The sequence below is a fragment of the Nelumbo nucifera genome, chromosome 4 (genome assembly GCF_055504915.1).
Source record: "Nelumbo nucifera cultivar China Antique chromosome 4, China Antique-T2T, whole genome shotgun sequence".
Lineage (NCBI taxonomy): Eukaryota > Viridiplantae > Streptophyta > Magnoliopsida > Proteales > Nelumbonaceae > Nelumbo > Nelumbo nucifera.
The window spans coordinates 18,063,692-18,089,942 of record NC_142652.1 but is presented as its reverse complement, the minus strand read 5'-3'; the positions used below and the strand labels follow the sequence as shown (position 1 = coordinate 18,089,942).

The 26,251-nt window shown below is 38.8% G+C and overlaps 1 protein-coding gene across 1 annotated transcript in view; it reads right to left on the bottom strand.

Annotated features, from left to right (window-relative positions):
* LOC104598200 (DNAJ heat shock N-terminal domain-containing protein) overlaps positions 1-26,251 on the bottom strand; it is a 79,210-nt gene that overhangs the window by 47,166 nt on the left and 5,793 nt on the right. Inside the window, exons 4-8 of the mRNA XM_088904404.1 lie at positions 22,559-22,636; positions 22,391-22,469; positions 22,199-22,281; positions 15,698-15,755; positions 7,959-8,069 (exon numbers count right to left, since the gene is read on the bottom strand). Of these exons, the coding sequence (XP_088760530.1) occupies positions 7,959-8,069; positions 15,698-15,755; positions 22,199-22,281; positions 22,391-22,469; positions 22,559-22,636 (409 nt within the window). The remainder of the gene's footprint in view (positions 1-7,958; positions 8,070-15,697; positions 15,756-22,198; positions 22,282-22,390; positions 22,470-22,558; positions 22,637-26,251) is intronic.

Genomic DNA, 26,251 nt, shown 5'->3' with positions numbered 1-26,251 from the left:
AATTTTGTCTTTGTGCTTGTGTTTAGGTGTTGATGTAAGTTTATGTTAGATTTAATGTCCCTAACTTAAGTAGGGGCATATGTGACTTTTCCACATTATTTTAGTAATATAAAATACATCTGGCCGAATGGGAGAGTGAACTTTTTCTCTTATTTGAACCAGAATCTTTTCTCCTTGTTTCTCTTCTGCTCTTCTCCTTTCTCTCTTTCTCTCCTTCTTTCTTCTCTCTCTCTTCCTTGACTGTTATCAGTCTAACAGGCAGACCGAACACTAACATGGTATCAGAGCTAAACTGAGCAAATCGGGTTTGCCCAGAATTCTGTTATCTGCGCACCCACCTAGGTTTTCTCTAATTTTCTTTGCCATCAGCTAGAGATAAGGGACAGGGCTGAAAAGGAGTGATCGCCCTCTTCCCTTGGAGGTTTCTATGCCTCCAGTTGTGGTGTTTGTGGTCAGTTGCTGCAGTTTCTAAGAAGTCCTCCCCTAATCGATGAAGAGAAGAGGGCTGATTCGTGTGGTGCAGTGGGTGTCTTGTGTGGTCTGATTTTCAGTGACCAGGTAAGAGGTTTTATGCATTTTTTTTTGTGTGAATCAAATGAGAAGTCTATTTCAGACTGTATGGTGGGATTTCAGATTGTAGTGTGCTAGGGTTTGTGCACCCTTCAGTGTGATTCGAAGGGGGGGTGTTCCTCAAACAGTGTTGGGAAGTTTCAGGCAGCCGTGGAGTTGGGTTTGTGGTGTAAATAGTGCAATTTGCAGCAGTAGTAAGTGCTGAAATCAGGGTGTAGTGTGATCTAGTGTGCAGTTTGCCAAATTCAGCAATATCAGAATTCGGCAATGGGAGACAACAGTGATAACAAGACTAGTGTGATGGTACCTGAATGTTCAAATGACCTCCATTAAGCTGAATGGAGAAAATTATGTACCTTGGGCCAAATCTGTAGAAGTCATTCTTAAGGCAAAGAAGAAGGTGAAGCACATAAGGGATGAAAAACCTTCCACTGATTCTCCTGAGTAAGATGATTGGGAGCAGGCAGATGCACAGATCATCACATGGTTATGGAATAGTACAGAATCCAAGATTAGTATAAATTTCATGTTCCTTGATACTGCCAAATAAGTGTGGGGCCATGCTAAGAAGTTGTATTCGGGTCAAGACAACACAACCAGAGTATATCAATTGTACCAGGAATACATTAATCTACAACAGGGTAATCAGAGTCTTGAGTAGTACTATGCTAGTATGAGAAACATTCGTAATAAATTGAATGTTTACACCCCCCCCCCCCACTTCTGATGTCAAAATTCAACAACAATAGAGAGAACAACTTGATGTGACTCGGTTTTTGGTGGGGCTGAAATCTGAATATGAACCAGTGCGGGCTAAGATAGTAGGAGGGTCAGCTCTCTTTCCTTAGAATAGGTGTTTGCTCGACTCAGAAGGATTTCCATTGGATCTACCGAGAACCCTAATATTTCCGATAGATCAGCCCTAGCAGTATCCAGAGGTTGTGGTGTTAGAGGTGGAGCTCGGGGAGCTCAGTCTGGCCGTAGTGGTAGTAGTGGACCGGCATATGGCCAGAGTGGTGGTAGTGGACCTACATATAACCGTGGTGGTGGTCGTACTGGAGGTTGAGATTCAGAAGGAGCCCGTGGCAGAGGACTAGTTCGTGTCCAAGGAGGTGTACACACTATGGTCTGGATGGACATACCATCAATTATTGCTATGACTTGCATGGTCCACCTTCAACTTGGGCCAATCATGCCGTGACCAGTGACAGTAGGTTCAGACAGGAGAGCCATTTAGCCGATCAGGTACCTCCTACATCCACAGATGTTGCTGGGAAGGAGATGATGAGTATTCCCCGTGATGAATATGAGAGGTTAGTACAGGCCACATCTCAGCAGAACACGGCCACTCTCGCACACTCAGGTATGGCTTGTCTATCATCCACACCCCATCCTTGGGTTATTGATTCTGGAGCCTCCGATCACATGACTGGAACTCCAGGTGTGTTTTCTTCCCTCTCTCATTGCTCAACATCACAATTTGTTACCCTTGCTAATGGTTCCACATCCTCCATTTATGGTGTTGGTAATGTTGACCTGGACCCTGTATCCCTATCCTCAGTTTTGTATGTCCCTAAATTTCCTTTTAATCTTATGTCTGTTAGTAAGACCAAGTCTCTTAACTGCTCCATTACCTTTTACCCCTCTTCGTGTGTTTTTCAGGATCTCAAGATGGGGATGAAGATTGGTGGAGGGCATGAAGCTGGTGGATTGTATTATCTTGATGGTGGTGGAAGTACGTCCACAACTCTCCAATCGTCCCTCTCTCCTCTCCAGTGGCACTGTTGACTTTGTCATCCTTCACTAAAAGTTTTGAAGTCTTTGGTTCCTTCATTGAGTCATATTTCTGTTTTGGATTGTGAGTCGTGTCAGTTGGGGAAACATCATTGTGTTCCCTTCAGTCCTAGAGTTGATAATCGTGTATTGAGTCCTTTTTCTTTGGTTCATTCAGATGTTTGGGGTCCTTATAAGGTGATGTCATACAATGGATATAAATATTTTGTCATTTTTGTTGATGATTATTCAAGGATGACGTGGCTCTATTTAATGAAAGAAAGAAATGAATTGTTTACCATTTTCCAAAAGTTTTATGTTGAGATTCGCAACCAATTTGGTGTTCACATTAAAATTTTTCATTCTGATAATGGTCGTGAATATATCTCTTCATCATTTCAGGACTACCTAGACCAACATGGCATTATCCATCAGACTTCATGTACCTACACCCCACAACAAAACGGGGTGGCTGAGAGAAAGAATCGTCACCTCTTGGAAACAGCTCAATCCCTAATGCATCACATGAATGTTCCCAAATCCTTTTGGAGTGATGCAGTGCTTACTTCCTACTTCTTGGTTAACCGGATGCCCACGTCTATTCTTGATGGTCATTCCCCATTCACCACATTGTTTCCTACCTTGTCTCTGTTTCCTCTCTCTCCTCGAGTTTTTGGATGTGTTTGTTTTGTTCATAATCTTGGGCCAGGAATGGACAAGTTAGATGCACAGTGTATTAAGTGCATCTTCCTTGGCTATTCCCGAACTCAGAAAGGGTACAAGTGTTATCACCCTAGCTCTCGACGTTCCTTTGTATGTGTTGATGTTACTTTCTTTGAGTCTACTCCATTCTTCTTGGGGTCCGGTGATGTTTCTTCCTCCTCCCCTTCCTCTTCCAGTTGTGGACTCTGTTCCTCTTATTCCCGCAGTGACCAAGTCTTTGCCTCCGGTGCCACCACCTGTTGATCGACCACCAATCCATCACGTGTATACACATCGCCCACATGTACCGGCACCTCCTCCAGCTTCATCATTGTCGACAGATCCGGCAGCTGTTACCACACCAGCCCCAACCCCAGTATTTGATCTTGATCTTCCCATTGCCTTGCGAAAAGGTAAGTGCAGTTGTACCCTTAATCCTATGTCTAGTTATGTTTCACTGACTCACCTTTCCACTTCCCATCGCCAATTTATCTATTTATTATCCTATGTTTGTATACCTAAGGATGTCCAGGAAGCCCTTGCCTCTCCAGGATGGTGTCGTGCAATGGAAGAAGAACTCTCAGCTCTGGCTCATAATCATACATGAGAACTCACCACTCTTCCTCCTGGTAAGCGGGTTGTTGGCTGTAAGTGGGTTTATACGGTTAAGTACTTACCTGATGGTAGTATAGAGCGGCTGAAAGCTAGATTGGTTGCCAATGGGTATTCACAAACCTATGGTATTGATTACATAGAGACTTTCTCCCTGATTGCTAAGATGGGTTCAGTCCGTGTTGTGATTTCTCTTGTTGTGATGTATGATTGGCCCCTCTATCAGCTTGATATCAAGAATGCCCTCTTGCATGGTGATCTGCTCGAGGAGGTCTATATGGAGCAACCACCAAGGTTTATTTCTCAAGGGGAGGATGGTAAGGTGTGCCGGATACTAAAGGCCACTTATGGGCTTAAACAGTCTCCTCGAGCATGGTTTGGCAGATTTAGTGAGATAGTAAAGAAGTTTGGTATGAAACAGTGCTAAGTTGACCATTCCGTCTTCAGTCATGACTCTTAGGCAGGGAAGATCCTATTAGTGGTGTATGTAGATGATAATGTCATTACCTAAAATGATAAAATGGGCATTGACAGGTTGAAGATCTTTCTGTAGGATCATTTTCAAACAAAGGACCTTGGTAAATTGAAGTATTTCTTGGGGATAGAAGTAGCAAGGTCCAAGCATGGTATTAACTTGTGTCAGAGGAAATATGCTCTTGATTTGCTTGAAGAAACAAGTTTGTTAGGTGCTAAACCACCTGAAACTCCTATGGAAACAAACACTAAGTTGAGCAGTGATAAGGGTGCAGTGTTTGAAGACCCTGGCAGATATCGGCGGCTGGTGGGTAAACTGAACTACCTAACCATCACTCGGCTAGACATTTCATTCGCAGTTAGTGTGGTAAGTTAGTTCATGCAGAAACCTCTGGTTCCACATTGGGATGTGGTTATAAGGATTATGAGGTATTTAAAGGGGGCTCCTAGTCATGGTTTGATATACAGAAGTGGTGGAAAACTTGAAATAGAAGGATATACTAATGCTGATTGGGCCAGTTCTATATCTGATAGGAGATCTACCACAGGCTATTGCACTTTTCTTGGGGGTAATCTGGTGACATAGAAAAGCAAGAAGCAGACAGTTGTGGCAAGAAGCAGTGCAGAGGCAGAATATAGAGCTATGGAACATGCTACTTGTGAATTAGTGTGGCTAAGGAACCTTCTACGGGAGATGGGATACACTGTTGATACTCCAATAAAGCTCTACTGTGACAATCAGGCTGCAGTTCACATTTCCTCTAATCTGGTGTTTCATGAGAGGACCAAACACATAGAGGTTGACTGTCACTTTGTTAGAGAGAAGGTGCTGAGTGGAGTGATAGACACTACATATGTCAACACAGGGAACCAGTGGGCAGATTTGTTTACTAAAGGGTTGAGTCGGGGGAGAGTGGACTACATATGTAACAAGCTGGGATTATATGATATATACTCTCCAACTTGAGGGGGAGTGTTAGTGTCGAGTATGTAGGGGTAATTTTGTCTTTGTGCTTGTGTTTAGGTGCTGATGTGTAAGTTTATGTTAGATTTAATGTCCCTAAAGTAGGGGCATATGTGACTTTTCCACATTATTTTAGTAATATAAAATACATCTGGCCGAATGGGAGAGTGAACTTTTTCTCTTATTCGAACCAGAATCTTTTCTCCTTGTTTCTCTTCTGCTCTTCTCCTTTCTCTCTTTCTCTCCTTCTCTCCTTTCTCTCTTCCTTGACTGTTATCAATCTAACAGGCAGACCGAACACTAACACTAATCACCTTTCTTTGTATTTCTTCTTCTTTTTGATTTTTCTCTTTATTCTTCAAAAAAAAATAGAAGAGGCTTAAAGTTCTCCTCTGAATACATTACCCTCTTTGCACTATGTCCTCAACCTCTATTGCAGCCTCCATTAAAGCTCCTTGCAATCTTCCTTCTTTTGTTTTTATCAGCAATGAAGGTTGATTCATTAATTAAAATATATGAGACTAAGTACAAGTTGATGACCCAAATGTCATCCCCAAGAACTACAACCAAAGTTACAAAGAAGCCCAATATAGATGTTGCCTTGCGGCACCTTGTTTAGCTAAATTATCTACTAACCCATTTGCACTCTTCCTAATCCACATTAAATCAGATTTAAATCCTTTGTTAATCTTTCCATTTCCCTGAAGATACGTTTGAGGGTCCATGGGACATGTCTGTTACATCTTGCCCAAGATATAATAACTTTTGAATCCACTTCCACTTCCATCTGTTGAAACAATTGCTTTGCCAACCGGAGCCCCTGTAGTAATGCCAATAACTCTGCCTTTGTTGAATTTGTAATGCCAATTGGCCCTGAATATAGAGCCAATATCTTACATTCCACATTCCTGATTGCTCCCCCTACTCCTACCACTCCTGGGTTGCCAATATAGCTTCCATCAAAATTCAGTTTTACTTTGTTAACCTCTGGCAGTTTCCATTCAGCTCTTAGGATTTCCTTTTCTCTAGAGGACTGTGCTATTTCCTTCCATGCCCTTGGGATGTCAATTACTGAGAAAAGTTGGAAACTGTCTAAGGTTTTTATCCACAATGCAATCTCACTTTTATGTTGTCAATGACCTCTTTTAAAGTTATACTTTTTCCAGCTTTCTTTCCTCCCAAACTCCCTAAGAAATAGCTTCTTTATTAGCCCTCCACATTATTCTCCATCTTTTCTTTTGTTGCCTCAAGAAGTTAGGATTGAAGATGTTTGTCACCTCTTGGGGAGGGACCCACCTGCAGTCAAAGAGAGAACAGAAAAATTCCCAAATATGAAGCACAAAGGAACATGAAATCGATAAATGGTAGAGGGACTCTCCACTATCCCTACAAAGAAAACACATATGAAGAGAGAGGCAAGTGGTAGGCCTCCTTTTCTGCAGCAAGTCACATGTATTCTATCTTACCAAGGAAAAAAGTCCAAGAGAAATCTTAAATTTTTGGTGGGGTAGGCTTGCTCCATATTTCTTTCACCAGGATAACCATCCCTTAGGGTCTAGCAGATGCAAGGTATTTGGAGAAAGAGGAGCAAGAGAAAAGCCCATCTGGGGAAATTACCTAGAACCTAGAACCTTCCAAGTTGGGGTCTAAGTAGACTGTCTGCAGGGTTCCAAGAAGATCAACCAACAAATTGCACTCTCTATCCCTAAGGCCTCTTTTGAAACCAGGGTTCCAATTGATACCTGAATGGGAAACCACACCCAGAAGAAATGGCATAAAGGTCAAGGAATTGATCTTTCAGCTGTGACTACCCTATCCAAAGGTGGATTCTATCCCCTTTTCCCACACCATACCGGAGGGAAGTAATGAACGTAGGGTAAACTTCGTGAATAGATTTCCAAGGAGAGGTTGAGGTTGAGTGGTGAGCCAATTTGGAATCCCGACCATTACAATCTAGACCATGAATGCTTGCAATTACTTTGTGCCACAACTTGAAATCTCCACAACCATTTTCCCAACAAAGTAGTATTTCTATGAGCAATGTTTTCTAACCCTAGACCCCTTGCTCTTTTGGCTTACTAGCTTGTTCCCACTTGACTAAATGAACCTTTTTCCTCCCCTAGTTCCCATAAGAAATCCCTCATGAACTTTTCTAATTGTCTTGCTATCCTTGCCGAGATGCGAAAGGTGGAGAGGAAGTAAATGCGTAGATTTCTAGTGTGGCCCTAATCAAAGTGATTCTTCCCCCTAAGGATAAATAAGTTCTCTTCCAAGAGGCTAGTTTCTTTGAGAATCTCTCAACCACCGGCTTCCAAAATCCTTGTCCTCGGGTTCCCCCTCCAAAGGAAAGCCTAGGTAAGTAATAGGCCAGCTCCTAATCTCACAACCCAAGACCTCTGCAAAACTCAGAACTTGGGAAATCAGTACTGTAGACCACCCAGTGTTGTACCCCCACTACATAAGGAATTAAAGTATTAAACATTACATGTAGATTCTCACCCCAGGCTATATTTTTGTAAATTCATACTTAAATATTTTATTGCTTTGCTTATCAAGGAAATTCTGATATTTATTATTTTCCTTGGTTATCCCCCCTCCCCCCTCCATATGAGCATGAAACATTAGACAACAGTTTTTTATAAGTAATTAGACAAGAGTTTTTCAGTTATTAATTTAGCTTATTTGACAAATATATGTACTACAGGTCTAAACCTAAATGGAATCTCCTATTCCTCTTTGAGGTAGCAATATTAATGAGACAAATAGCTGTAAATTATCAATTCAACAATCATAGGACTTTACAATCACCTTTGAAATCATAAGAAACCAAAACTGGCAGATGAACCAAAAGTGGGAACATTACCATTTCGAAAGAAAGGTTGGCCAGTGGACTTCCTCTCAGCAAGATACGTTGAAAGCCGGATATCACCAAGTTCCACCATAGCAGTGCTACCAACTCCCACCAATAAAGCAGCTGAATGCACAAAAACTATTTAGTATACATTAATAGTGTTTGGCCAATCAGTAGAACATGATGTAATGTCACAAATTATTTTGGTAAGTGATGTAATGTCAAAATTTTAAGAAAAAACAAAACTAGTATCAGAACAACAATTCAAACAAGTATGCAGAGATGCAAGAAACTTGTGATGTACACCCCAGGTCTCTTATCTTTTTTTGATGAATAATAGTAATTTTATTAGTTTAAAAGCTGATTTAGAGTTGTGAATTCATACAACATCCCAGGGAGAGGCGTGAGCTGCAGCCCCTCCTTGAATCTTATGCTGTACCCCCAGCTGGTTTGCAAATTGTACCCCTTGTACAGCAGCTAATAGAACTGCCCTGATAGAGTCCCCAACTCCTAAAGGACCCGAGTAGAGCAACAGAATCTCTCCCTTCTCATTTCTCAAGACACCCCTCATTCCGGATAATCCTGGATTACCCATGCTACTTCCATCAAAGTTCAGCTTCAGTGAGCCTTTAGATGGAGGAGACCAACTTGTAATTGACTTATCCTTTAAGGGTGAACACCTTGCTATTGCTGACCAGTTTCTCCAAGAGTCATTAAAAGAGAATTGATGAAAGATTTCCAAAGTCTTCAGCCAAAGTGTTGCCCTATGAAACACACAGTCTTTCAATTCCTACCTGCTCCTTTCCTTTTCTTGAAAGGTTCTAGCATTCCTTTCATCCCAAAGAGTCCAAATCAGGGCAGTGCAAGCACATCTCCACAATTCTCCCTCTTTTTGTAGGCAAAGAGAAAGTAGAATGGTTAAAGATCATGCGAACTTCTGCAGGTATACTCCAACTACTCCCAAACAACGAAAGTAGCCAAGCCCAAAGGTCTGCAGAAAAAGGACAAGATATTAGTAGATGGTAACAATCCTCCTTGTGAGCTCTACAGAAGATACACCAATTGGGAGAAATACAGAGGAAAGGTCGTCTCTTTTGTAGGTTATCTAGAGTGTTTACTTTTCCATAGAATACTTCCCAACAAAATGCCATAATCTTTGGGGGAATGGGCCTACACCAAATTTCCTTTGACAGAAAAGGTTGTTGAGAAGAATGCTGAGAGATAGACTTGAAGTAAGAAGCACAAGTAAAGGTTCCTTTGGGTCTAGGAGTCCACACACTTTTATCTGGCTTGGAGGGATCCAAGCAAATCTGATTAAGGCAACATAACAAGTCAGAGAGAGATTCAATTTCAACATCCCTTAGTCCCCTATGAAACCCAAAATCCCAATTAAGAGCCAAGGGTGTTCCCAATGGTGAAACAAATTTTGAGACCACCTCTTTTTTATACAAAGAAACAGAAAATAGCAAAGGGAAAGTGTCCTTTAGGGGGGTGTCTCCTACCCAGAAACCCTCCCAAAAGCGAACAGTGTTGCCAGAACAAACTTCATACCTGATAAAATTGAGAAATTGAGGAAGGGTGTTGTGAATGGCCTTCCAAGGTGCTGCCAGGTTAGCTTGCCTTGATACACCTGCATCCCATCCAGTCTCTGATCTTCCATGAATGCTTCCCACCACCTCATGCCACAGCCTCTCACTTTCCAATGGCCATTGCCACAACCATTTCCATTTACCTAACAGATCTTGATTTTTTTCAATCACCCTCCCAAGTCCCAAACTCCCCTCTTCTTTACTTCTGCAAACAATTTCCCAACTAACCAAATGATCCTTTTTTTCTTGTCCCGACTCCCACAAGAAGTCTCTCATCAACTTCTCCAACTTCCTAGCTTCCCTAGCCGGTATCCTAAGACAGACAAAAAGTAAGTAGGTAAGTTAGCCAACGTAGCTCTTATTAAGGTAATTCTCCCTCCTAAAGAGATATACTTCTTCTTCCACGAGGCTAATCTCTTCTCAAACTTTTCTAGCACTGGGGTCCAAAATCTACTCTCCCTAGGGTTTGCCCCTAATGGAAGCCCTAAGTATAACATAGGCCAAGCAGAGATGGAACACTCAAGACACTCCGCAATAACCTCAATCTCCCCATCCTCCAAGTTTATACCTGCTACGCAACTCTTTTCCAGATTTTTTTTCAAATTAGAAATCCTTTCAAATCCTTTGATCAGCTCCTTTAGGTTTGCTACCTTCTCGCTAAAGCCTCCTTCACAAAAGATCATTAGGTCAGCTACAAACTGAAGGTGGGTGACTGGGATTTGGTGTCTCCCTGTTCTCCAACCCCTAATGGCATCTTCACTATCAGCCTTGGTAATGGTCCTACTAATCACATCGGCTACTAATGTAAAAAGGAAGGGTGAGAGTGGACCCCCTTGCCTGACATCCCTGCAAGCTGGAAAAAAGTCCCTCACCACACTATTTATTAGAATGGAGTAGTGATAGGTACTGATACACCCAGATATCCAACTACACCACTTGTCCCCAAATCCATAGCTTCTCATCACCTCTAATAAAAACTCTCAGTCCACCAAGTCATAGGCCTTTTCAAGATCCAATTTACAAATAAAACCACTTTACCTAGACCTTTTCATTTCCTCCACACACTCATTCGCAATTAGGATCTAATATGTTATTTGTCGCCCTTCAATGAAGGTCCCCTGAGTTTCACTAATGATAGAAGGAAGAACTGTTTTGATCCTCAAAGAAAGCACTTTATCCAGAATTTTATATATGCTTGTCACCAGACTAATAAGCCTATAATCTTTTGGGTGGTTGGCATCAATATTCTTAGGAATCAAGGCAAAAAAAGTGGCATTGATTCCAGGGATTATTATATGATTATCTGCAAATTCCTTAAAGACTTCAACTAAATCCTCTTTCAGCACCTCCCAGCAATCTTGATAAAAGCCAATTGTAAAACCATCTGGACCTAGAGCCTTGGATCTATCCCTTAGAAAGATAGCTTTCTTAATCTCTTCTTCCTCGAAATTCCTTTCCAACCACATTTCCATTCCGTCCTCAATTCTTGGCCATTCCATCCCTCCCGCGATTGCTTTATCACTCAAAGGTCTTCTATAGATTGATTTGAAGTGGTCCACAAATTTTCTGGCTATGTCATCCTGGTTGGTAATCACCTCCTATCCTATCTCTAGCTTGGTCACAAAATTCTTTCTTCGTCTCCCATTGGCCAAATCATGGAAAAATCTAGTGTTCCCATCGCATTCCTTAATTCACTTGTGTCTAGATTTTTGTCTCCAGCTAATTTCTTCCCTCAGTAACACTTCTTCCAAATCCTTTTTCAATTATCTCCTTAACACTTTGTCATCCTCGGTTAAACCATTTTGGGATTCCTTTACATCCAAGTTTTCTATTCAAGAGATTAGGCTCATTTTTTGCTCCTCAATTCTGCCAAATTGATCTCTATTCCACTCTTTTATTTTGGCTCTCAACCTCTTTAACTTCTTATGAAACTTGACCCCCTACACTTTTTTCACAAAATCTTGATGGGTAAGCCACATATTTTCAAATCTAAAAGGTTTGGGTCCAGTAGGAAAAGTCTTGGTGCCTATCTGGATAAGACAATGATCAGAGGTGACCCTAGGTAATGCTCTAGCAACCAAGTTTTCCCAACTATTCTCCCAGGCTAGGTTAAATAAAAATTTGTCCGACTTTGAACACAAAGGGGTTTCCTGAAGGTTGGACCAAGTAAAACTGGTTTGCAGCAATGGTATTTCCTTCAACTCACAATCTTCAATAAAACCATTAAATTTCCTTACTTCTTGTGATTACCTGTTGGGGATTATTGGTTTATTCAGAGAATCTAATGACATTAAAATCCCCACCCAGGCACCAAGGGCCATCCCATAACCCCTTGATTTCATATAATTCCTCCCACATCCCATTTCTCTCTATATAGGAGTTAAGGCCATAAACGTTGGTTAGAACCCATACACACCCATCTTCTACATTCTTAAACTTAATGGAAACGGAGAATCTGTCTATCAATTCTTCCACATCCTCCCTCCACAGTGTTACAATCACCCTGAGGCTCCCTAGGAAGGAGATGAAGTCCAACCTACACCTCTAGACCTCCAGAAACTCCTAACCCATCTCCCATCTAATTCCATCAGTTTGGATTCTTGTAAAAGCACAATGTCGGGTTTTTCCCTTTGGAGTAGATCTTTGATCACCCTTCTCTTTCTTGCACTCCCTAGACCTCTTACATTCCAGTTGATAATTTTCGTCGAGACAAAAATAGCAAAACACCCACGAAGAAGCCTTAGTCTCCTTATCTTAGACCCTTCCTCCTCTCCCCTCTACCACTAAATTCTAAATGAGAGCATAGAAGCATAAGGCTACGTTTGGTTGCAATGCAAATGCAAATATGTACACTACATATTTACCCATTTTTCGGTTCTTGAATGCAAACACGGTTCACATTTTAAACCATTTTTGCATTCATCTTGTTTGTTTGAAATTGGTGCAAAAAGTGTTGGCCCATCATTAAATGCCCCAACTATCTTATGCTCCAGTGCATTAACTTTGGTCAAAAAGTTAATTATCAAAAGAACACAAAAATGTATCCAAAAAATAGGTACAGTAATGCTCTCTTCTTAGAGTACAAAAGTGTCAGAAAATACAATTTTGCTCTGATAATCATTACTTTTTTACGTTTCAAACAAACGCTCGCAAACGCGAATCGGGGTACATAAATACCCCGGTTTGGCATTTGTATCGCAAACAAACGGAGCCTAAGAAACAAAACAGCCAACAGAATGGAGCAAGAATTAACCAATTGTAAAAACCACCAGCACAACATCGATACAAGCACCAAAGCAGACAAACAGGGGCCATTAGTTGATGTATTGGTAAAATATTGGGCTGTCAAGTGTGATAACACAGGTTCAAGGCTGAGAGCGGCCACTTTGTGTGTGTGTGTGTGTGTGTGTGTGTGTTAAAGGTTAGGACTGTATCTGGGGTCTTGGGAGAAGAAATCAAGAATCTTCATATTCTTGAACCATTAACAACTTTGTAATTTTAATTATTTGAAGATTGATTTTTAGTTTGTTGATGTTTTAGGAGTAGAGTTAAGTTTCACTTTTCTAGAAATTAACTATTCTTAGTAAGATCAAAACTACTATCTATGATAACTTTCAAGTTTACTGTTTATAGTAATTTTCGTAATTACTATTTATAGAAAAATTGTCATTTGCCATTTTTAGTAATTTCTGGTGTCTTTACAATAAGTTAGTTTTAGTAGGGTTAGTAATTGGTATTCAGAGTTACTTTAGCAGTTAGAATCATCAATCATTATTTCAGTGTCCTCATACATTACCTACTGGGTTGCCTTGCTGAAATTGGCCTATGTAAAGGGAGAGCAGAGCATTTATGCTTGGTTTATATTTGAAATTTAAGAGTTGAATGAAAAGTTTCTTTTGAAGTTACTTGTGGATAAGAGTGTTATCTTCTCTCTTTTTCCTCTCTTTTCTCCTAAAAGTGCAATCCTTCTTCTCTTTTATCTATTTTAGACCCAAATCTTTCTCATAATTCAGATCCTTAATTTCCCACTTCCTCCCACCACATTCATCAAAATAGGACATTCTGCTTTTCAGAGTTATTTTAGCAGTTAGAATCATCAATCATTATTTCAGTATCCTCATACATTACCTATTGGGTTGCCTTGCTGAAATTGGCCTATGTTAAGGGGGAGCAGAGCATTTATGCTTGGTTTATATTTGAAATTTAAGAGTTGAATGAAAAGTTTCTTTTGAAGTTACTTGTGGATAGGAGTGTTGTCTTCTCTCTTTTTCCTCTCTTTTCTCCTAAAAGTGCAATCTTTCTCTTTTTATCTATTTTAGACCCGAATCTTTCTTATAATTCAGATCCTTAATTTCCCTCTTCCTCCCACCACATTCATCGAAATAGGCCATTCTCCTTTTCATCCTACACCAGACGTGTTCAATTTAGAACCATAGACCCAGCTTCTGTAACAAGATGCTGAAGGAGCCACAGACCGTCAAGCTATTCTACACATCCGGTCAATCAATGTTGGTTCTCCTTCCACCTCCATCCAATAAAACCCCATGGCACACATTAACCTCAATCCATGGACAAGGAAGAATAGATAAGTTCCAATAGGATTCCCATATCCACTGAGGCCTGAATACAACCTTCCATCATGCCTACTAAAGACATCTCCAAAGCTTGACTGGCGTGCATTTCCATTTGAGCACCATCATAACTTAATTTATAGCTCTTCTAAGAGAAGGTATATTATCATGATCAATAGTCAATTTGGAAATGAAGAGGAAGCCACCACCACCCAGCCTCCAACAATATCATCAACTGAAATACCCTGAAATTCTCCCACCTAGTTAAGAACCAGTGGATAATGGTGATAGCCACCAAATCGTCATAAACATTATTTTTCAAATACATTTGATAGCAACAGTTAACTTTCTAAATAAATGCACTGAAAGTCCCCCGCCTAGTTAAGATCTGGTGGATAACCATGATAGTCACCAAATCATCACAAACTGATTCTTTTTCAGATATATTTGCAGAAATGGTAAACTTGCTAAAAAAATACCCTGAAATTCCCCCACCTTATGATCCAGTGGATAATGGTGATAGTCACCAAATCATCACAAACCGGTTCTTTTTTCAAATATGACAGAAACTGTGAACTTGCCAAATAAATACATTTATTTTAACTTGGATCTTTTTAGCTGGTTCAAGAATTTAAGATGCATGCAATAATTGGTTAAACTTGGATACATACAAAAGTTAAATCTGAGTCAAAATAAAGACTAACTTATAAGAAACATTTACCTCAACTGCAAATAAGGACTTGACTTGTGCAACTTGAGAGTAGGGGTGCTCACAGTTCGGTTAACCGAACTGTGGGCCTATTTTTGAAACCAAACCAGTCCTACCGGTTTCTAGAAAACCGGTAACCAAAACCGAACCGAAGCCGGTCGGTTGAACGGGGTTCGGTTGATCGTTGGTTCAGTTCATCAGTTTTTTGGTTTTTTATATTTATAATATATATTGTAAAAAACATATAATTATATAATAAAAATAGAAATATATAATATAAATTATTATATTTCAAATAATAAATAATATATTATACATTACAAATATATATATTGCATATTTATTAATTTATAGTATAGAAAATATAAAATGTATATAATATATATAATATACATAAATATATAAAATATATAGAAATATATGTATACCGGTCGGTTCAGTTAACTGTCAGCTTTTTATATTGGTTAACCAAAACTGAATCGGTACCTTTGGTTTTTTAAAAGTACCGAACCAAAACCAAACCGACCGGTTCGGTTTCAGTCAGTTTTTTGGTTTTTCTTGCTCATCCCTACTTGAGAGTGGCACTTATTGGATTTTGCACTGAATCATCAATGCATTTCATTACCTATGGCCGACAGCTTAATTTCACTTAAAAATATAAACCTATTTCTTTGCTGCAAACCTATGAAAATTTGATAATTAACCACCAGAAAAGGTAAATATAATTGTTGTCCAACATCATAGAAACTTAAAATATTGATTAGTTAAATGGGGTGATTAAAAGCACCAACAATAAGAGGTAAAAAATGATTCAAATTAAAACACCATTTGAATACTTAACCTCTATTTAAGTTATAACCACTAGAAAAATAAAGAGCATACCAATTCTCTTCCAGTTATTAGAGAATAGATTACAACGGTTGCTCCCAGATGAATAAACCTGAATCCCAATTCCAAGAGTTAGACAATGTAAAAGAGTTAATTTGTGAAATCAAGGATTGTATCAAGAAATGCAGAACAGAGAACACTAATAGCAACTTGTGGTTAATCCTATTCAATGAAACCAGTTTAATACCCAGGAATTAAAGCCTCAGAGTTGATAAGTCAGGTTTAAGATACACATCAGGGATGGACATGGATGGGGGAGAAGGGGCACTAACTGCAAAAGATACACAATGAAGTCAACCTGGAATAAAATTATAGAGAAAAGAAGCATGGTAGATGGTTTCAAATGGGAATTGTTGGTGTGAAAGTTTTAAGAAATTCTCATACAACATAATTCACTAAATCAAATGATTGAATTCTTTTTTTTTTTTGGTTAAGGTCCATTCAGGGAATCTTACGGATAGTTTCCCTTGATTACACCCCCTGCAATAGAGGAATACCTTTTGATTCTGACTTAGAGAAATGAATGAGAAATACAATATAAAATCAAGAAATTTTACAACATCATTTTACTCTCTCTCTTTCTCAGTCTATCTTCGAAACAAATATTTCCTTTTCACTCCTTCCTTCTTTACAATAAGCCATAATCAACCGAATAAAAATCAGATCATAGATGGTATCATTCTTCTGGATTGTGTGTGTGGGAAGAGATCAAGGAAACCATAGTCAAATTACACATCAGACTGTAGATGATTTTTATCCCTCCTTTCTCCAATCTTCAGATCTGCATTTGACGGAAGCCATAATCAACCCTTGGAAAGAAGATTATGTGGAGAAGCATTAGGGTGGAAGTGTATTGGTTCATATGGGAAGAGAGAAACTCATGAATCTTTTCAGACAAGGAAAGAACCACAGAAAACTTATTAGAACTGATACACTTAAGGGTAGTTCACTGGCTGAAATCTATGGAGTTATTCTCAGAACTTTCCACGGTTGACTTATTGAGAAATTGGAAAGAGATAACTACCTCTGCCCAATGTAAGAGGACTTCTAGGCCTTCTTGGTCCCCTCCTCCCTCTGGATCCATAAAATTGAATTTTGATGGTAGTAGCTTAAGGAATCCAGGACCTTTTGGGATTGGGGGAGCGTTCAGGAATGAGGATGGGGTTATTACTGCCATGTTCTCAGGCCCAATCAGAGAGGGTGACTCTCTTAGGACTGAGATTCTTGCAGTTCTGCAAGGAATCCAAAGAGCAAGAGAATTAAACATCAGATGCTTGGTCCTTGAAGGGGACTCAAAGGTGGTGATTAGGTGGCTGAAGGGAGACAACAGTGATTTGTGGAACTACAGCAATGAAAAGAAAAAATTTAAATGGCTGAGTAGGGATATTGAGGTGAAGTACAGCTGGGTGAAGAGAAGTGCTAACTCAATTGCTGATGGATTAGCCAAGCAAGGGGCGTTTAGGGAATCTCTGTTTTGGGCTAATTTTTAGCTTCTTTCTTTGTTTTTTTGTTGTTGGGGAGTTAAGATAGTTTACCTCCCCCTTTGTAATTAAATTTTCACAAAACTTATTCATTAATAAAGCTTATCATTATTGATCAAAAAAATAATAATAATCAACCCTTGGGAATGAGGCTGGAGATGGCTTAATCCCTAACTTGCTTTGGTAGAGAAACCATAATCAACCAAGTAGAAGCACTTCATTGTAGATGGTTTCTTTTCCTCTACTTCCCTTACAAGTAAGATTTGGAAATTGAATGAAAGAGAGAAGGAAAAGGATACGTAATATCAAATAGAATTTCTGGGAGATGCCTGCACAGAAAATTTTCCTTCACCAACCTGTGAGAGTAGTGTTTTCCCCTTCTCTTCCCTTTTTTTTTCTTTCTTTTTCTCCATGAGACTTCTTTTCTTCTCTTTCACTATGGACTTCCATAAGACTCTAAGAGTGTGGCTATCTAAGAAATCTTTTCTTTGAAGGGGGTTTGAAGCATCCCTCCAAGAACTTAAAATAGATGTAAAGAGACTAGGCCGAATGGGTCCTAGTATCTTCTCTTGTAATATCTTTTCTTTTCTTGTTGGCTAATGGGCTTGTTGTTTCTTTTTGTTTAATCTCTTTATGTTACTGCCTAGCTGGCCGCCCACTTAAGGGCATACTTGTCATTACTCTAACATTAATTCTTAATAAAAAGGATCAGAGGAGAAAGGGAAGATAATTTCGAATCTTCTTCCTTCTCTCTTCGCCATCTTCTTCTCTTCTTCCTTTTTTTCCCTCTAATCTTCAAATTTATTTGAGGACTGATTTACATCTTGGTATCATAGTTTGCTAAGGGCTACAGTCAAATGTATACTATCTTGAGACATTTGCTCCTGTAGCTAAGATGACCTCAGTCATGGTTTTGTTATCTCTAGCCACTACTTTTGATTGGCCCCTACACCAGTTTGATGTTAAAAATGCCTTCTTGAATGGAGACCTACATGAAGAGGTCTATATGCCTTTGCCTCCAAGGGTGTATAGGAAGGAAATGCAAGGCAAGGTGTGTAAACTGCAGAAATCTATTTATGGTATTAAACAGTCTCCTCGGGCTTGGTTTGAGAGGTTCAGGGCTACTCTTGTCTCCTTTGGCTACACACAAACTCAATCTGATCATACCCTGTTCTTGAAGATAAATGGCTCTCTGGTGACCTTCTTGATAGTTTATGTTGATGATATTGTAGTCACGGGTAATGACACTCAAGATGTCAGTAAACTAAAATGATTTCTCAACTCTAAATTTGAGATCAAGGATTTGGGAGATCTTCGGTATTTTTTGGGCATTGAAGTTGCTAGATCTAAGGATGATATCTTCATTTCTCAACGTAAATATGTCCTTGACCTCCTTGTTGAGACTGGTAAACTTGGAGCTAAACCACTCTCCACTCCTATTGATCCCAATTATAAGCTTTCTACTACAGATGGTGAGCTTTTATCTGATAAGGGGGTGTTTCAGAGTGCTTGAAAATTGTTATATCTTTGCATGACTCGGCCAGATATTTCCTATGCAGTAAGTGTTATTAGTCAATTTATGCATTCTCCCAGATATACTCATTTAGCTGCTGCAAAAAGGGTTCCGTGTTACTTGAAAGGTACTCCAGGGAAAGGTATTCTATTTTCCAAACATGGACACATGAAGCTGGACACTTTTATTGGTGCTGATTGGGTAGGATGTATTGATGATAGGAGATCCACCTTAGGTTATTGTGCTCTAGTCATTGGGAACATTGTGTCATTGAGGAGTAAGAAACAGTTTGTAGTTGCTAGATCCTCAGCTGAAGCAGAATACAGGGCAATGGCACATGGTGTGTCAGAATTACTGTGGCTACGATCCCTTTTAGAAGAATTGGGGGTTGACTACGAGAAGTCAATGATGCTCTACTGTGACAACCAAGCAGCTATCAACATTGCACATAATCCTGTTCAACATGACAAAACTAAGCACATTGAGGGTGATAGACATTTTATAAGGGAAAGAGTTTCCTCATGAGAAATTTGTTTGCCATTCATCACATCAGATGAACAATTGGCTGATATCTTGACCAAGGGAGTTCCAAAAGGGAAAATGGCGCACTATATAAGCAAGCTGGGCATGATTGACATCTATGCTCAGCTTGAGGGGGAGCATAGATGTATCTTCTCTTGTAATATCTTTTCTTTTCTTGTTGGCTAATGGGCCTCTCTTAATGGGCCTGTTATTTCTTTTTGTTTAATCTCTTTATGTTACTGCCTAGCTGGCTGCCCACTTAAGGGCATACTTGTCATTACTCTAACATTAATTCTTAATAAAAAGGATTAGAGGAAAAAGGAAAGATAATTTCGAATCTTCTTCTTCTTCTTCTTCTTCCTTCTCTTTTCACCATCTTCTTCTCTTGTACTGCTGCTCTTACTTCTCTTCTTCCTTTTTTTCCCTCTAATCTTCAAATTTACACCTAATATTTGAGGACTGATTTACATCTATAGGGATTGAAGTAGTTATGTAACTTCCCCTCGCTGTAGGTGAATGACATCCAGTCTCCCACTTAAAGAGAGGGAACACCAGTATGTGACACCTCTTTTAATCTAAATGGGCTTTAGTTAGTCCACTAGCCAACCCATTTAATTGGGTTGTAAACAATTTTATATTTACTGGATTCCGTAGGCTCACAATTGAGCCCATTCTCTTCTAATATAAACTTTTCATTTAATAGGTGTGGAACTCTTCTATACCTCAAAAGTTCTATTGGAAGGAACTATTGAACAAAATACAAGTTGATGAGAATATAAGAAGAGTGGGAGTCCAAATTTAACTTAAATGCATATGTTGTAAGAATTCAAAGGAGGAAACCAAAGATTCTTGGTGCTATCAAGATTGCTTCCAATCCTGTATTTCATGACTGTACAAAGCATATTGAAGTTGACAGTCACTTTATTAGGGATCTCCATCTTGTAGGCCATATTTCACTACCTAATGTCTCTTTTGGGCTTCAGCTTGTAGATTTCTTACTAAAACTAATAACAAAAACACAGCATACCTTTCTTATGGACAAACCGATGCTTATTCCTCAGCATCAGTTTAAGGGGGAGTGCAGAGACATAGAGGGTTAATTTCATCTTTTATTATTTTTGTATCTTGGGAGCATATTTGCATTATACTCCTTGCAACTAGACTATTTTACAATTTTTATACATTCCTTGTATCCTGAGGATAGAATTGTCCTTTTGTGTCTTTAATATAAATATCAATTTTTGGGTGTGTGTGGTTTGTTGAGACACAGCCATACAGTTCTCTTTTACCTTTCTTCTCTACCATTCAAACCTACTTTTATAGGTGCAAGGCGTGGCGCAGGCCTTTTCAAAGCATGGAGCAGAAATACAAAAAATGACAAAAAATCAAAAAGTGCAAAAAGGTAAAAACTAAAGATATAAACATAATATTAATTAAAAATATAAACTTATATTTTAAAATAAATGTTTTAATAATACTATTATCTAAAACTAAAATACATAAGCATAACATATAAAACATTATTCAAATGAAAATTTAAAAACAAAATCAAGCATATAAAACATATTCAAGCATGTAGAACCCTCAACCTCTTTTTCCCCAAATTGCATTACTTCAAATAGCTAATGCGATGCATTTTACATTCCTGATTCTACGAGTCGTTGTACCAAGCCCCTTTAGGCAAGCCCAAACAAGTCCATGTTAGGGTTTTAAATTCTTAATCCCAACAAAAAGAGAGATTGAGGGTTTTACATGCTTGATTGTGTGCCTAGGTATGTCTCTCGCCTAGGGCCCAAGCACAGCACTTTCAAATGGCATGCGGCTGGTGCACCTAGGCATGTACCTAATACAAAGGTAATTATGCTCCCTCTTCCTAGGCTACTTTTTATATTAATAAAATTATGGTGGCCACCCTCCACCAGGAGTAAATTTTGGGGCTGAAAAAAGTGTAGTCATGATGGTTGGCAATTGGGCATGTTATCCTCCCTTGGCAAGTCAAGGCCCAGGTATGCCCAGCCGATACAAAATACTAAAATAGACTTAAGTACTAACTAGAATCACATAGCATACATAAAAGAATAAGTATTAAACAAGACAAAGGATGAGGTTAAACTCCTTGAGAGACTTGGCCACTTAGGTTTCAGCAAAGAGAAGCTAAACTTTTATATTCATAACAAATTTCTCATTCAGATGGGTTCCATGATTGGCAAATGAGAGTGTTGATTTACCATCTAGGGAAGTGATCACTAGAGAACTGGTTTGGAGGCACCTGGCCCGGTGAGTGTTTTGTTTGGAGATTTTAACTTGTGGATTTCACACATACTTTATCCAATAAACTTTTGTGGCCACAAGGAAAAAATGCCTTCTTTTCTTTTTCAGTTCTTTCTTTCTCCAGTCTCTGTATTCCTATTTCTGCAATCTAATTATATGGTCTAATATCCATTAACATTTCAAATTCTTTTAAATAATGGATCACATTGATATTTGATCCTTTAGCCAACCCCATATAGTTGGGGCAAGGCTTAGATAATGATTGATATATTGATCCTTTATCATAATTAGTGTTGCATGCACACAAACATAGTAGTGAGAATCTCACATGTCTCCAAGAGTCTGACTCCACAAGATGAAAAAACATGGACTTGTGGACACATCAATGGAAAAATATATAATATTAAAATAGCTTATATTTTTTTTGAATTTTAACATTATATACCTGCAAAGCGGGGTATAAAATGTAACCTTTATTACCAAGAAACATTTGGTATGAAAAATGGAACTTGTCTTGTAAGTTGGTTGTCCATTTTATGTCAAATAAGCTAGAGGAGATAAAAACGGAAATATTGCATGGAAGTCTCCTCACAAATCTGAGTGTCAAACTCTGACATGTGTCCAACTCAGACATGGTGTCCATTTAGGAGATTCCATGCTACACTTCATAATACAGCAACAGTAGAATTATAATATAATCTGTCATACCTGAACTAACCATGCCTCTGAGTTCCCAATAGTAGCTTGGAAATCCTCAGATGTAAGAACATTAAAAGCATTGTCTGTAGAACCTGAAAAAAAGTATTGTGCATTAGCACTTAATACTGCTACAACTTACAAGTAACCTAATTGAAATTTTACCAATGAAAACAAACAATATGATGGAACCTCATAACTAACCAGAAGAATTTAAAAGTGGGAGGTCTACTTCTACAAAGCTTTCTCCAATATATTGTCCTTTAACCTTTTCGATAACATGCTACAGCAAAGGAAGTGGCTTTAAATGAGTCAAGCATTAATTAAACCAACCACATGTAGTAGGCTTAATTGTGACTGCTAAAAACTCACAAGTTGCTCATCAATGCCAAATTGATCATAGTCCCTCTTCCATAAGGGATTCCTCAGTAGCTCAAAAGCATAGCGGATCTGCAAAGGATTTCCATATAATTATAACAAAAAATCTAAAGATAAACACAGGAGACCAACATAATGTTCGAAAATCTTTCAGAGTAAAACCAACCAGTTTTATTAAACAAATTCCTCTTTATAAGGCTCAAACTGCTTCTGTATGAATATGAAAGTTGGATTGTAAATATCCAGAGATCACATAACCCAGCTTCTAATAAATTCTTTTCTGTTTTCCAATTACAGTAGCTTCTTTTGACCTTTCGAAAAACTTTGCGAGGAGAGAAAAAGGTATACTTTTGTAATCAAAGTGAACTATAGGGGCTAAATATCCCATTGCCAAATTCACTTTATTTATCAAAAAAAATCCATTGCCTAACAGTTAAAAGGAACCTCCATTAAAAGTAGAATGTTTTCTTTCTTTCTTTCTCTCAGTGAAGAATCAACAGTTTTAGGTAAGCCTAGGTCTGAGATTGGCTAATATGAAGATTTCCTTTTATATTTTTGTATTGGTAGGTGTCCCTTCCGTAGTGTCATCAAAAAAGGGGAAAAATCCCAAACAAAAACTCAACCCTAATATGATTCTTGCATTTTGATTACTTGTCGATAATCAAGCAAAAAGCAATTTCTTCAAGAAGTAATTAAATATTAGCTCATGATTTCTTTTTGACTAGAAAATATTAAAAAAAAAGCTACTTTCGATTAAAGCCGTAGTAATAAAAAAGCAAGTTCATATTCTAAAAGAGTTGGGGGATGGGATAAAGGACATGAGTTGAGGTAGTGCAAAATGAATCCAAGAGGTCACAATTTGGCAAAAATTATGGCCCTTGATAAAGGAAATCGACAAAACAAGATTTCTGTAGCCCAACCCTATTGGGATAAGACCAAGGTTTAAAGTATCAGAAATGCAATGTGTATCGGAGAGACAATTTTAAGAGGCGTATCGAGATACGCTTAAGATACGCATGGATACACTAAGAAACTAATATAAACCTAGAAAATATTTAAAAAAAAAAGCTACTTTCGATTAAATCCATAGTAATAAAAAAGCAAGTTCATATTCTAAAAGAGTTGGGGGATGGGATAAAGGACATGAGTTGAGGTAATGCAAAATGAATCCAAGAGGTCACAATTTGGCAAAAATTATGGCTCTTGAGAAAGGAAATCGACAAAACAAGATTTCTGTAGCCCAACCCTGTTGGGATAAGACCAAGGTTTAAAGTATCGGAAACGCAATGTGTATCAGAGAGACAATTTTAAGAGGCGTATCGAGATACGCTTAAGATACGCATGGATACACTAAGAAACTCATATAAATCCTAAAAACCTATGCTAATTACAATAAATATGAGTTTTATATCACCATAAATAAGCTATTTAAACATAAAAATCCATATTTCAGGGATTTATACAAAGTGTGAAATATTGAAACCTAATTGTAAACCGTTGAAAAATGAGGAAATAATTAAAATGTTTGTGTATGCATACATACCATAGTATTTAAAGAATCAATATAATTTGTATTAACATTTAACATTTTTTAGAAAATAGGACCGATTGGCCTATTGGACCGGTTGGACCATGACTAGATTGGGTTAAAAATTTGCCAAAATTGCCAACCCGACTAGTCAAACTCGCAAACTAGTGAATCAGTCCAAGTTTTAGAAAGACAACTGATTTTTTAAATTGTTTTAGCACATTAATGCTATTAGCGTAGGGGTATTTCTGTCTTTATACTTAGATTAAGGTTGCCAATCTGTAATATTGTGTTAAAACCAGTGCTCCTTACTTAAATAAGGGCACATACGTCTTTTCCATTAATTTTAATAATAAAAGCACATGTCTGGCCGAATGGGAGTTATGTTCTTTGACTTTCAGATCGAACCAGATTTTCTTCTTTTCTCTCTCTCTCTTTCTTCCACCTTTCTACCTCTCTCTACATGACTAATCTCAAGCAAACAGAACTCCAAGGCAGGCCGAATCATAACAAGGTATCAGAACCACTCGAATCTACCTAGATTTCTGTCTGCCTAGATTTCTATTCTCTGTGCACCCTATCTAGGGTTTCTCTTGATTTTCCTGCATTCAACTGGAGATAAGGAAAAGGGATGAAAAGGAGTGATCGCCCTCTCCCCCTGGAGGTTTCTATGCCTCCAATTGTGTCTTGTGTGGTCGGTTGCTGTGGTTTCTAAGATCGCCCTCCCCTAATCGATGAAGAGAAGAGGGTTGACCTATGTGGTGCAGTGGCTGTCTTGTGTGGACTAATTTTCTGCTCGTGTGGTTGTTCCTTCAGTGATAAGGTAAGAGATTTTTGTGCATGATTTCTATTGTGGATCAAATAGGAAGTATGTTTCAGATAATGTGCTAGGGTTTATGCTGTTTTGTGTGTCTCGAAGGAAGAATTGTGATCATATAGTGGTGACATTTCAGGTAGTCGTAGGAGTAGGGTTTGTGGTGTAAAGAGTACACTTTTCAGCAACAACAAGTGCTGAAATCAGTGTGACGAGTATGATCTAGTCGTGTGCAGTGTGCAGAATTCAGCAAGTGTGCAGAATCGGTGATAACAGAATGGGAGATAACAGTGATTGTAAACCTAATGTGATGGTGCCTACAGACTACCTGAATGTTCAGATGACCTCCATTAAACTAAATGGAGAGAATTATGTGCCTTGGGCTAAATCCGTCAAAGTCTTTCTGAAGGCAAAGAAGAAGGTAAAACATATAAGAGAGAAGAAACCCTCCACTAACTCTCACGAGTATGAAGACTAGGACCAAGAGGATACTCAGATCATCACATGGTTATGGAATAGTATGGAACCCAAGATTAGTGTAAACTTCATGTTTCTTGACACTGCCAAAGATGTGTGGGACCATGCGAAGAAATTGTATTCGGGTCAAGACAATACAACCAGAGTGTATCAGCTGTATCAGGAGTATTTTAATCTGCAACAGGGCAATCAGAGTCTTGATGAGTACTATGCCAGTATGAGAAACATACGTAATGAGTTGAATGTCTATCACCCTCTCACTTCTAATGTCAAGATTCAGCAACAATAGAGAGAACAACTTGATGTGACTAGATTTTTTGTGGGACTGAAATCTGAATATGAACCAGTACAGGCTCAGATACTAGGAGGATCAGCTCTCCCCTCTTTAGAAGAGGTATTTGCTCGACTCCGGAGGACTTCTATCGGATCTACTAAGAACTCTAATATCTCAGATAGATCTGCCTTTGTTGTGTCAAGAGGCCGTGGTGCTAGAGGTGGAGCTTGGGGAGCTCAGTCTAGCCATGGTGGTAGTAGTGGTCCGGTGTATGGCCGAAGTGGCAATGGCGGGGCTACTTATAATCGTGGTGGTGGTCGTACTGGGAGCAGAGATTCAGAGGGAGTCTGTGGTAGAGGACGTGGCTCAGGCCCGAGGAGGTCCACTCATTGTCGTATGGATTACCATTAACTATTGTTATGATCTACATGGTCCACCCTCAACCTGGGCCAATCATGCCATGACTAGTGACACCAGTTCCAGCTTTAGACAGGAGAATCGTTCATCTGATCAAATAACTCCTACATCCACAGATAGTCCTGTGAAGGAAATGGTGAGTGTTCCCCGTGATGAATATGAGAGGTTTATCTAATC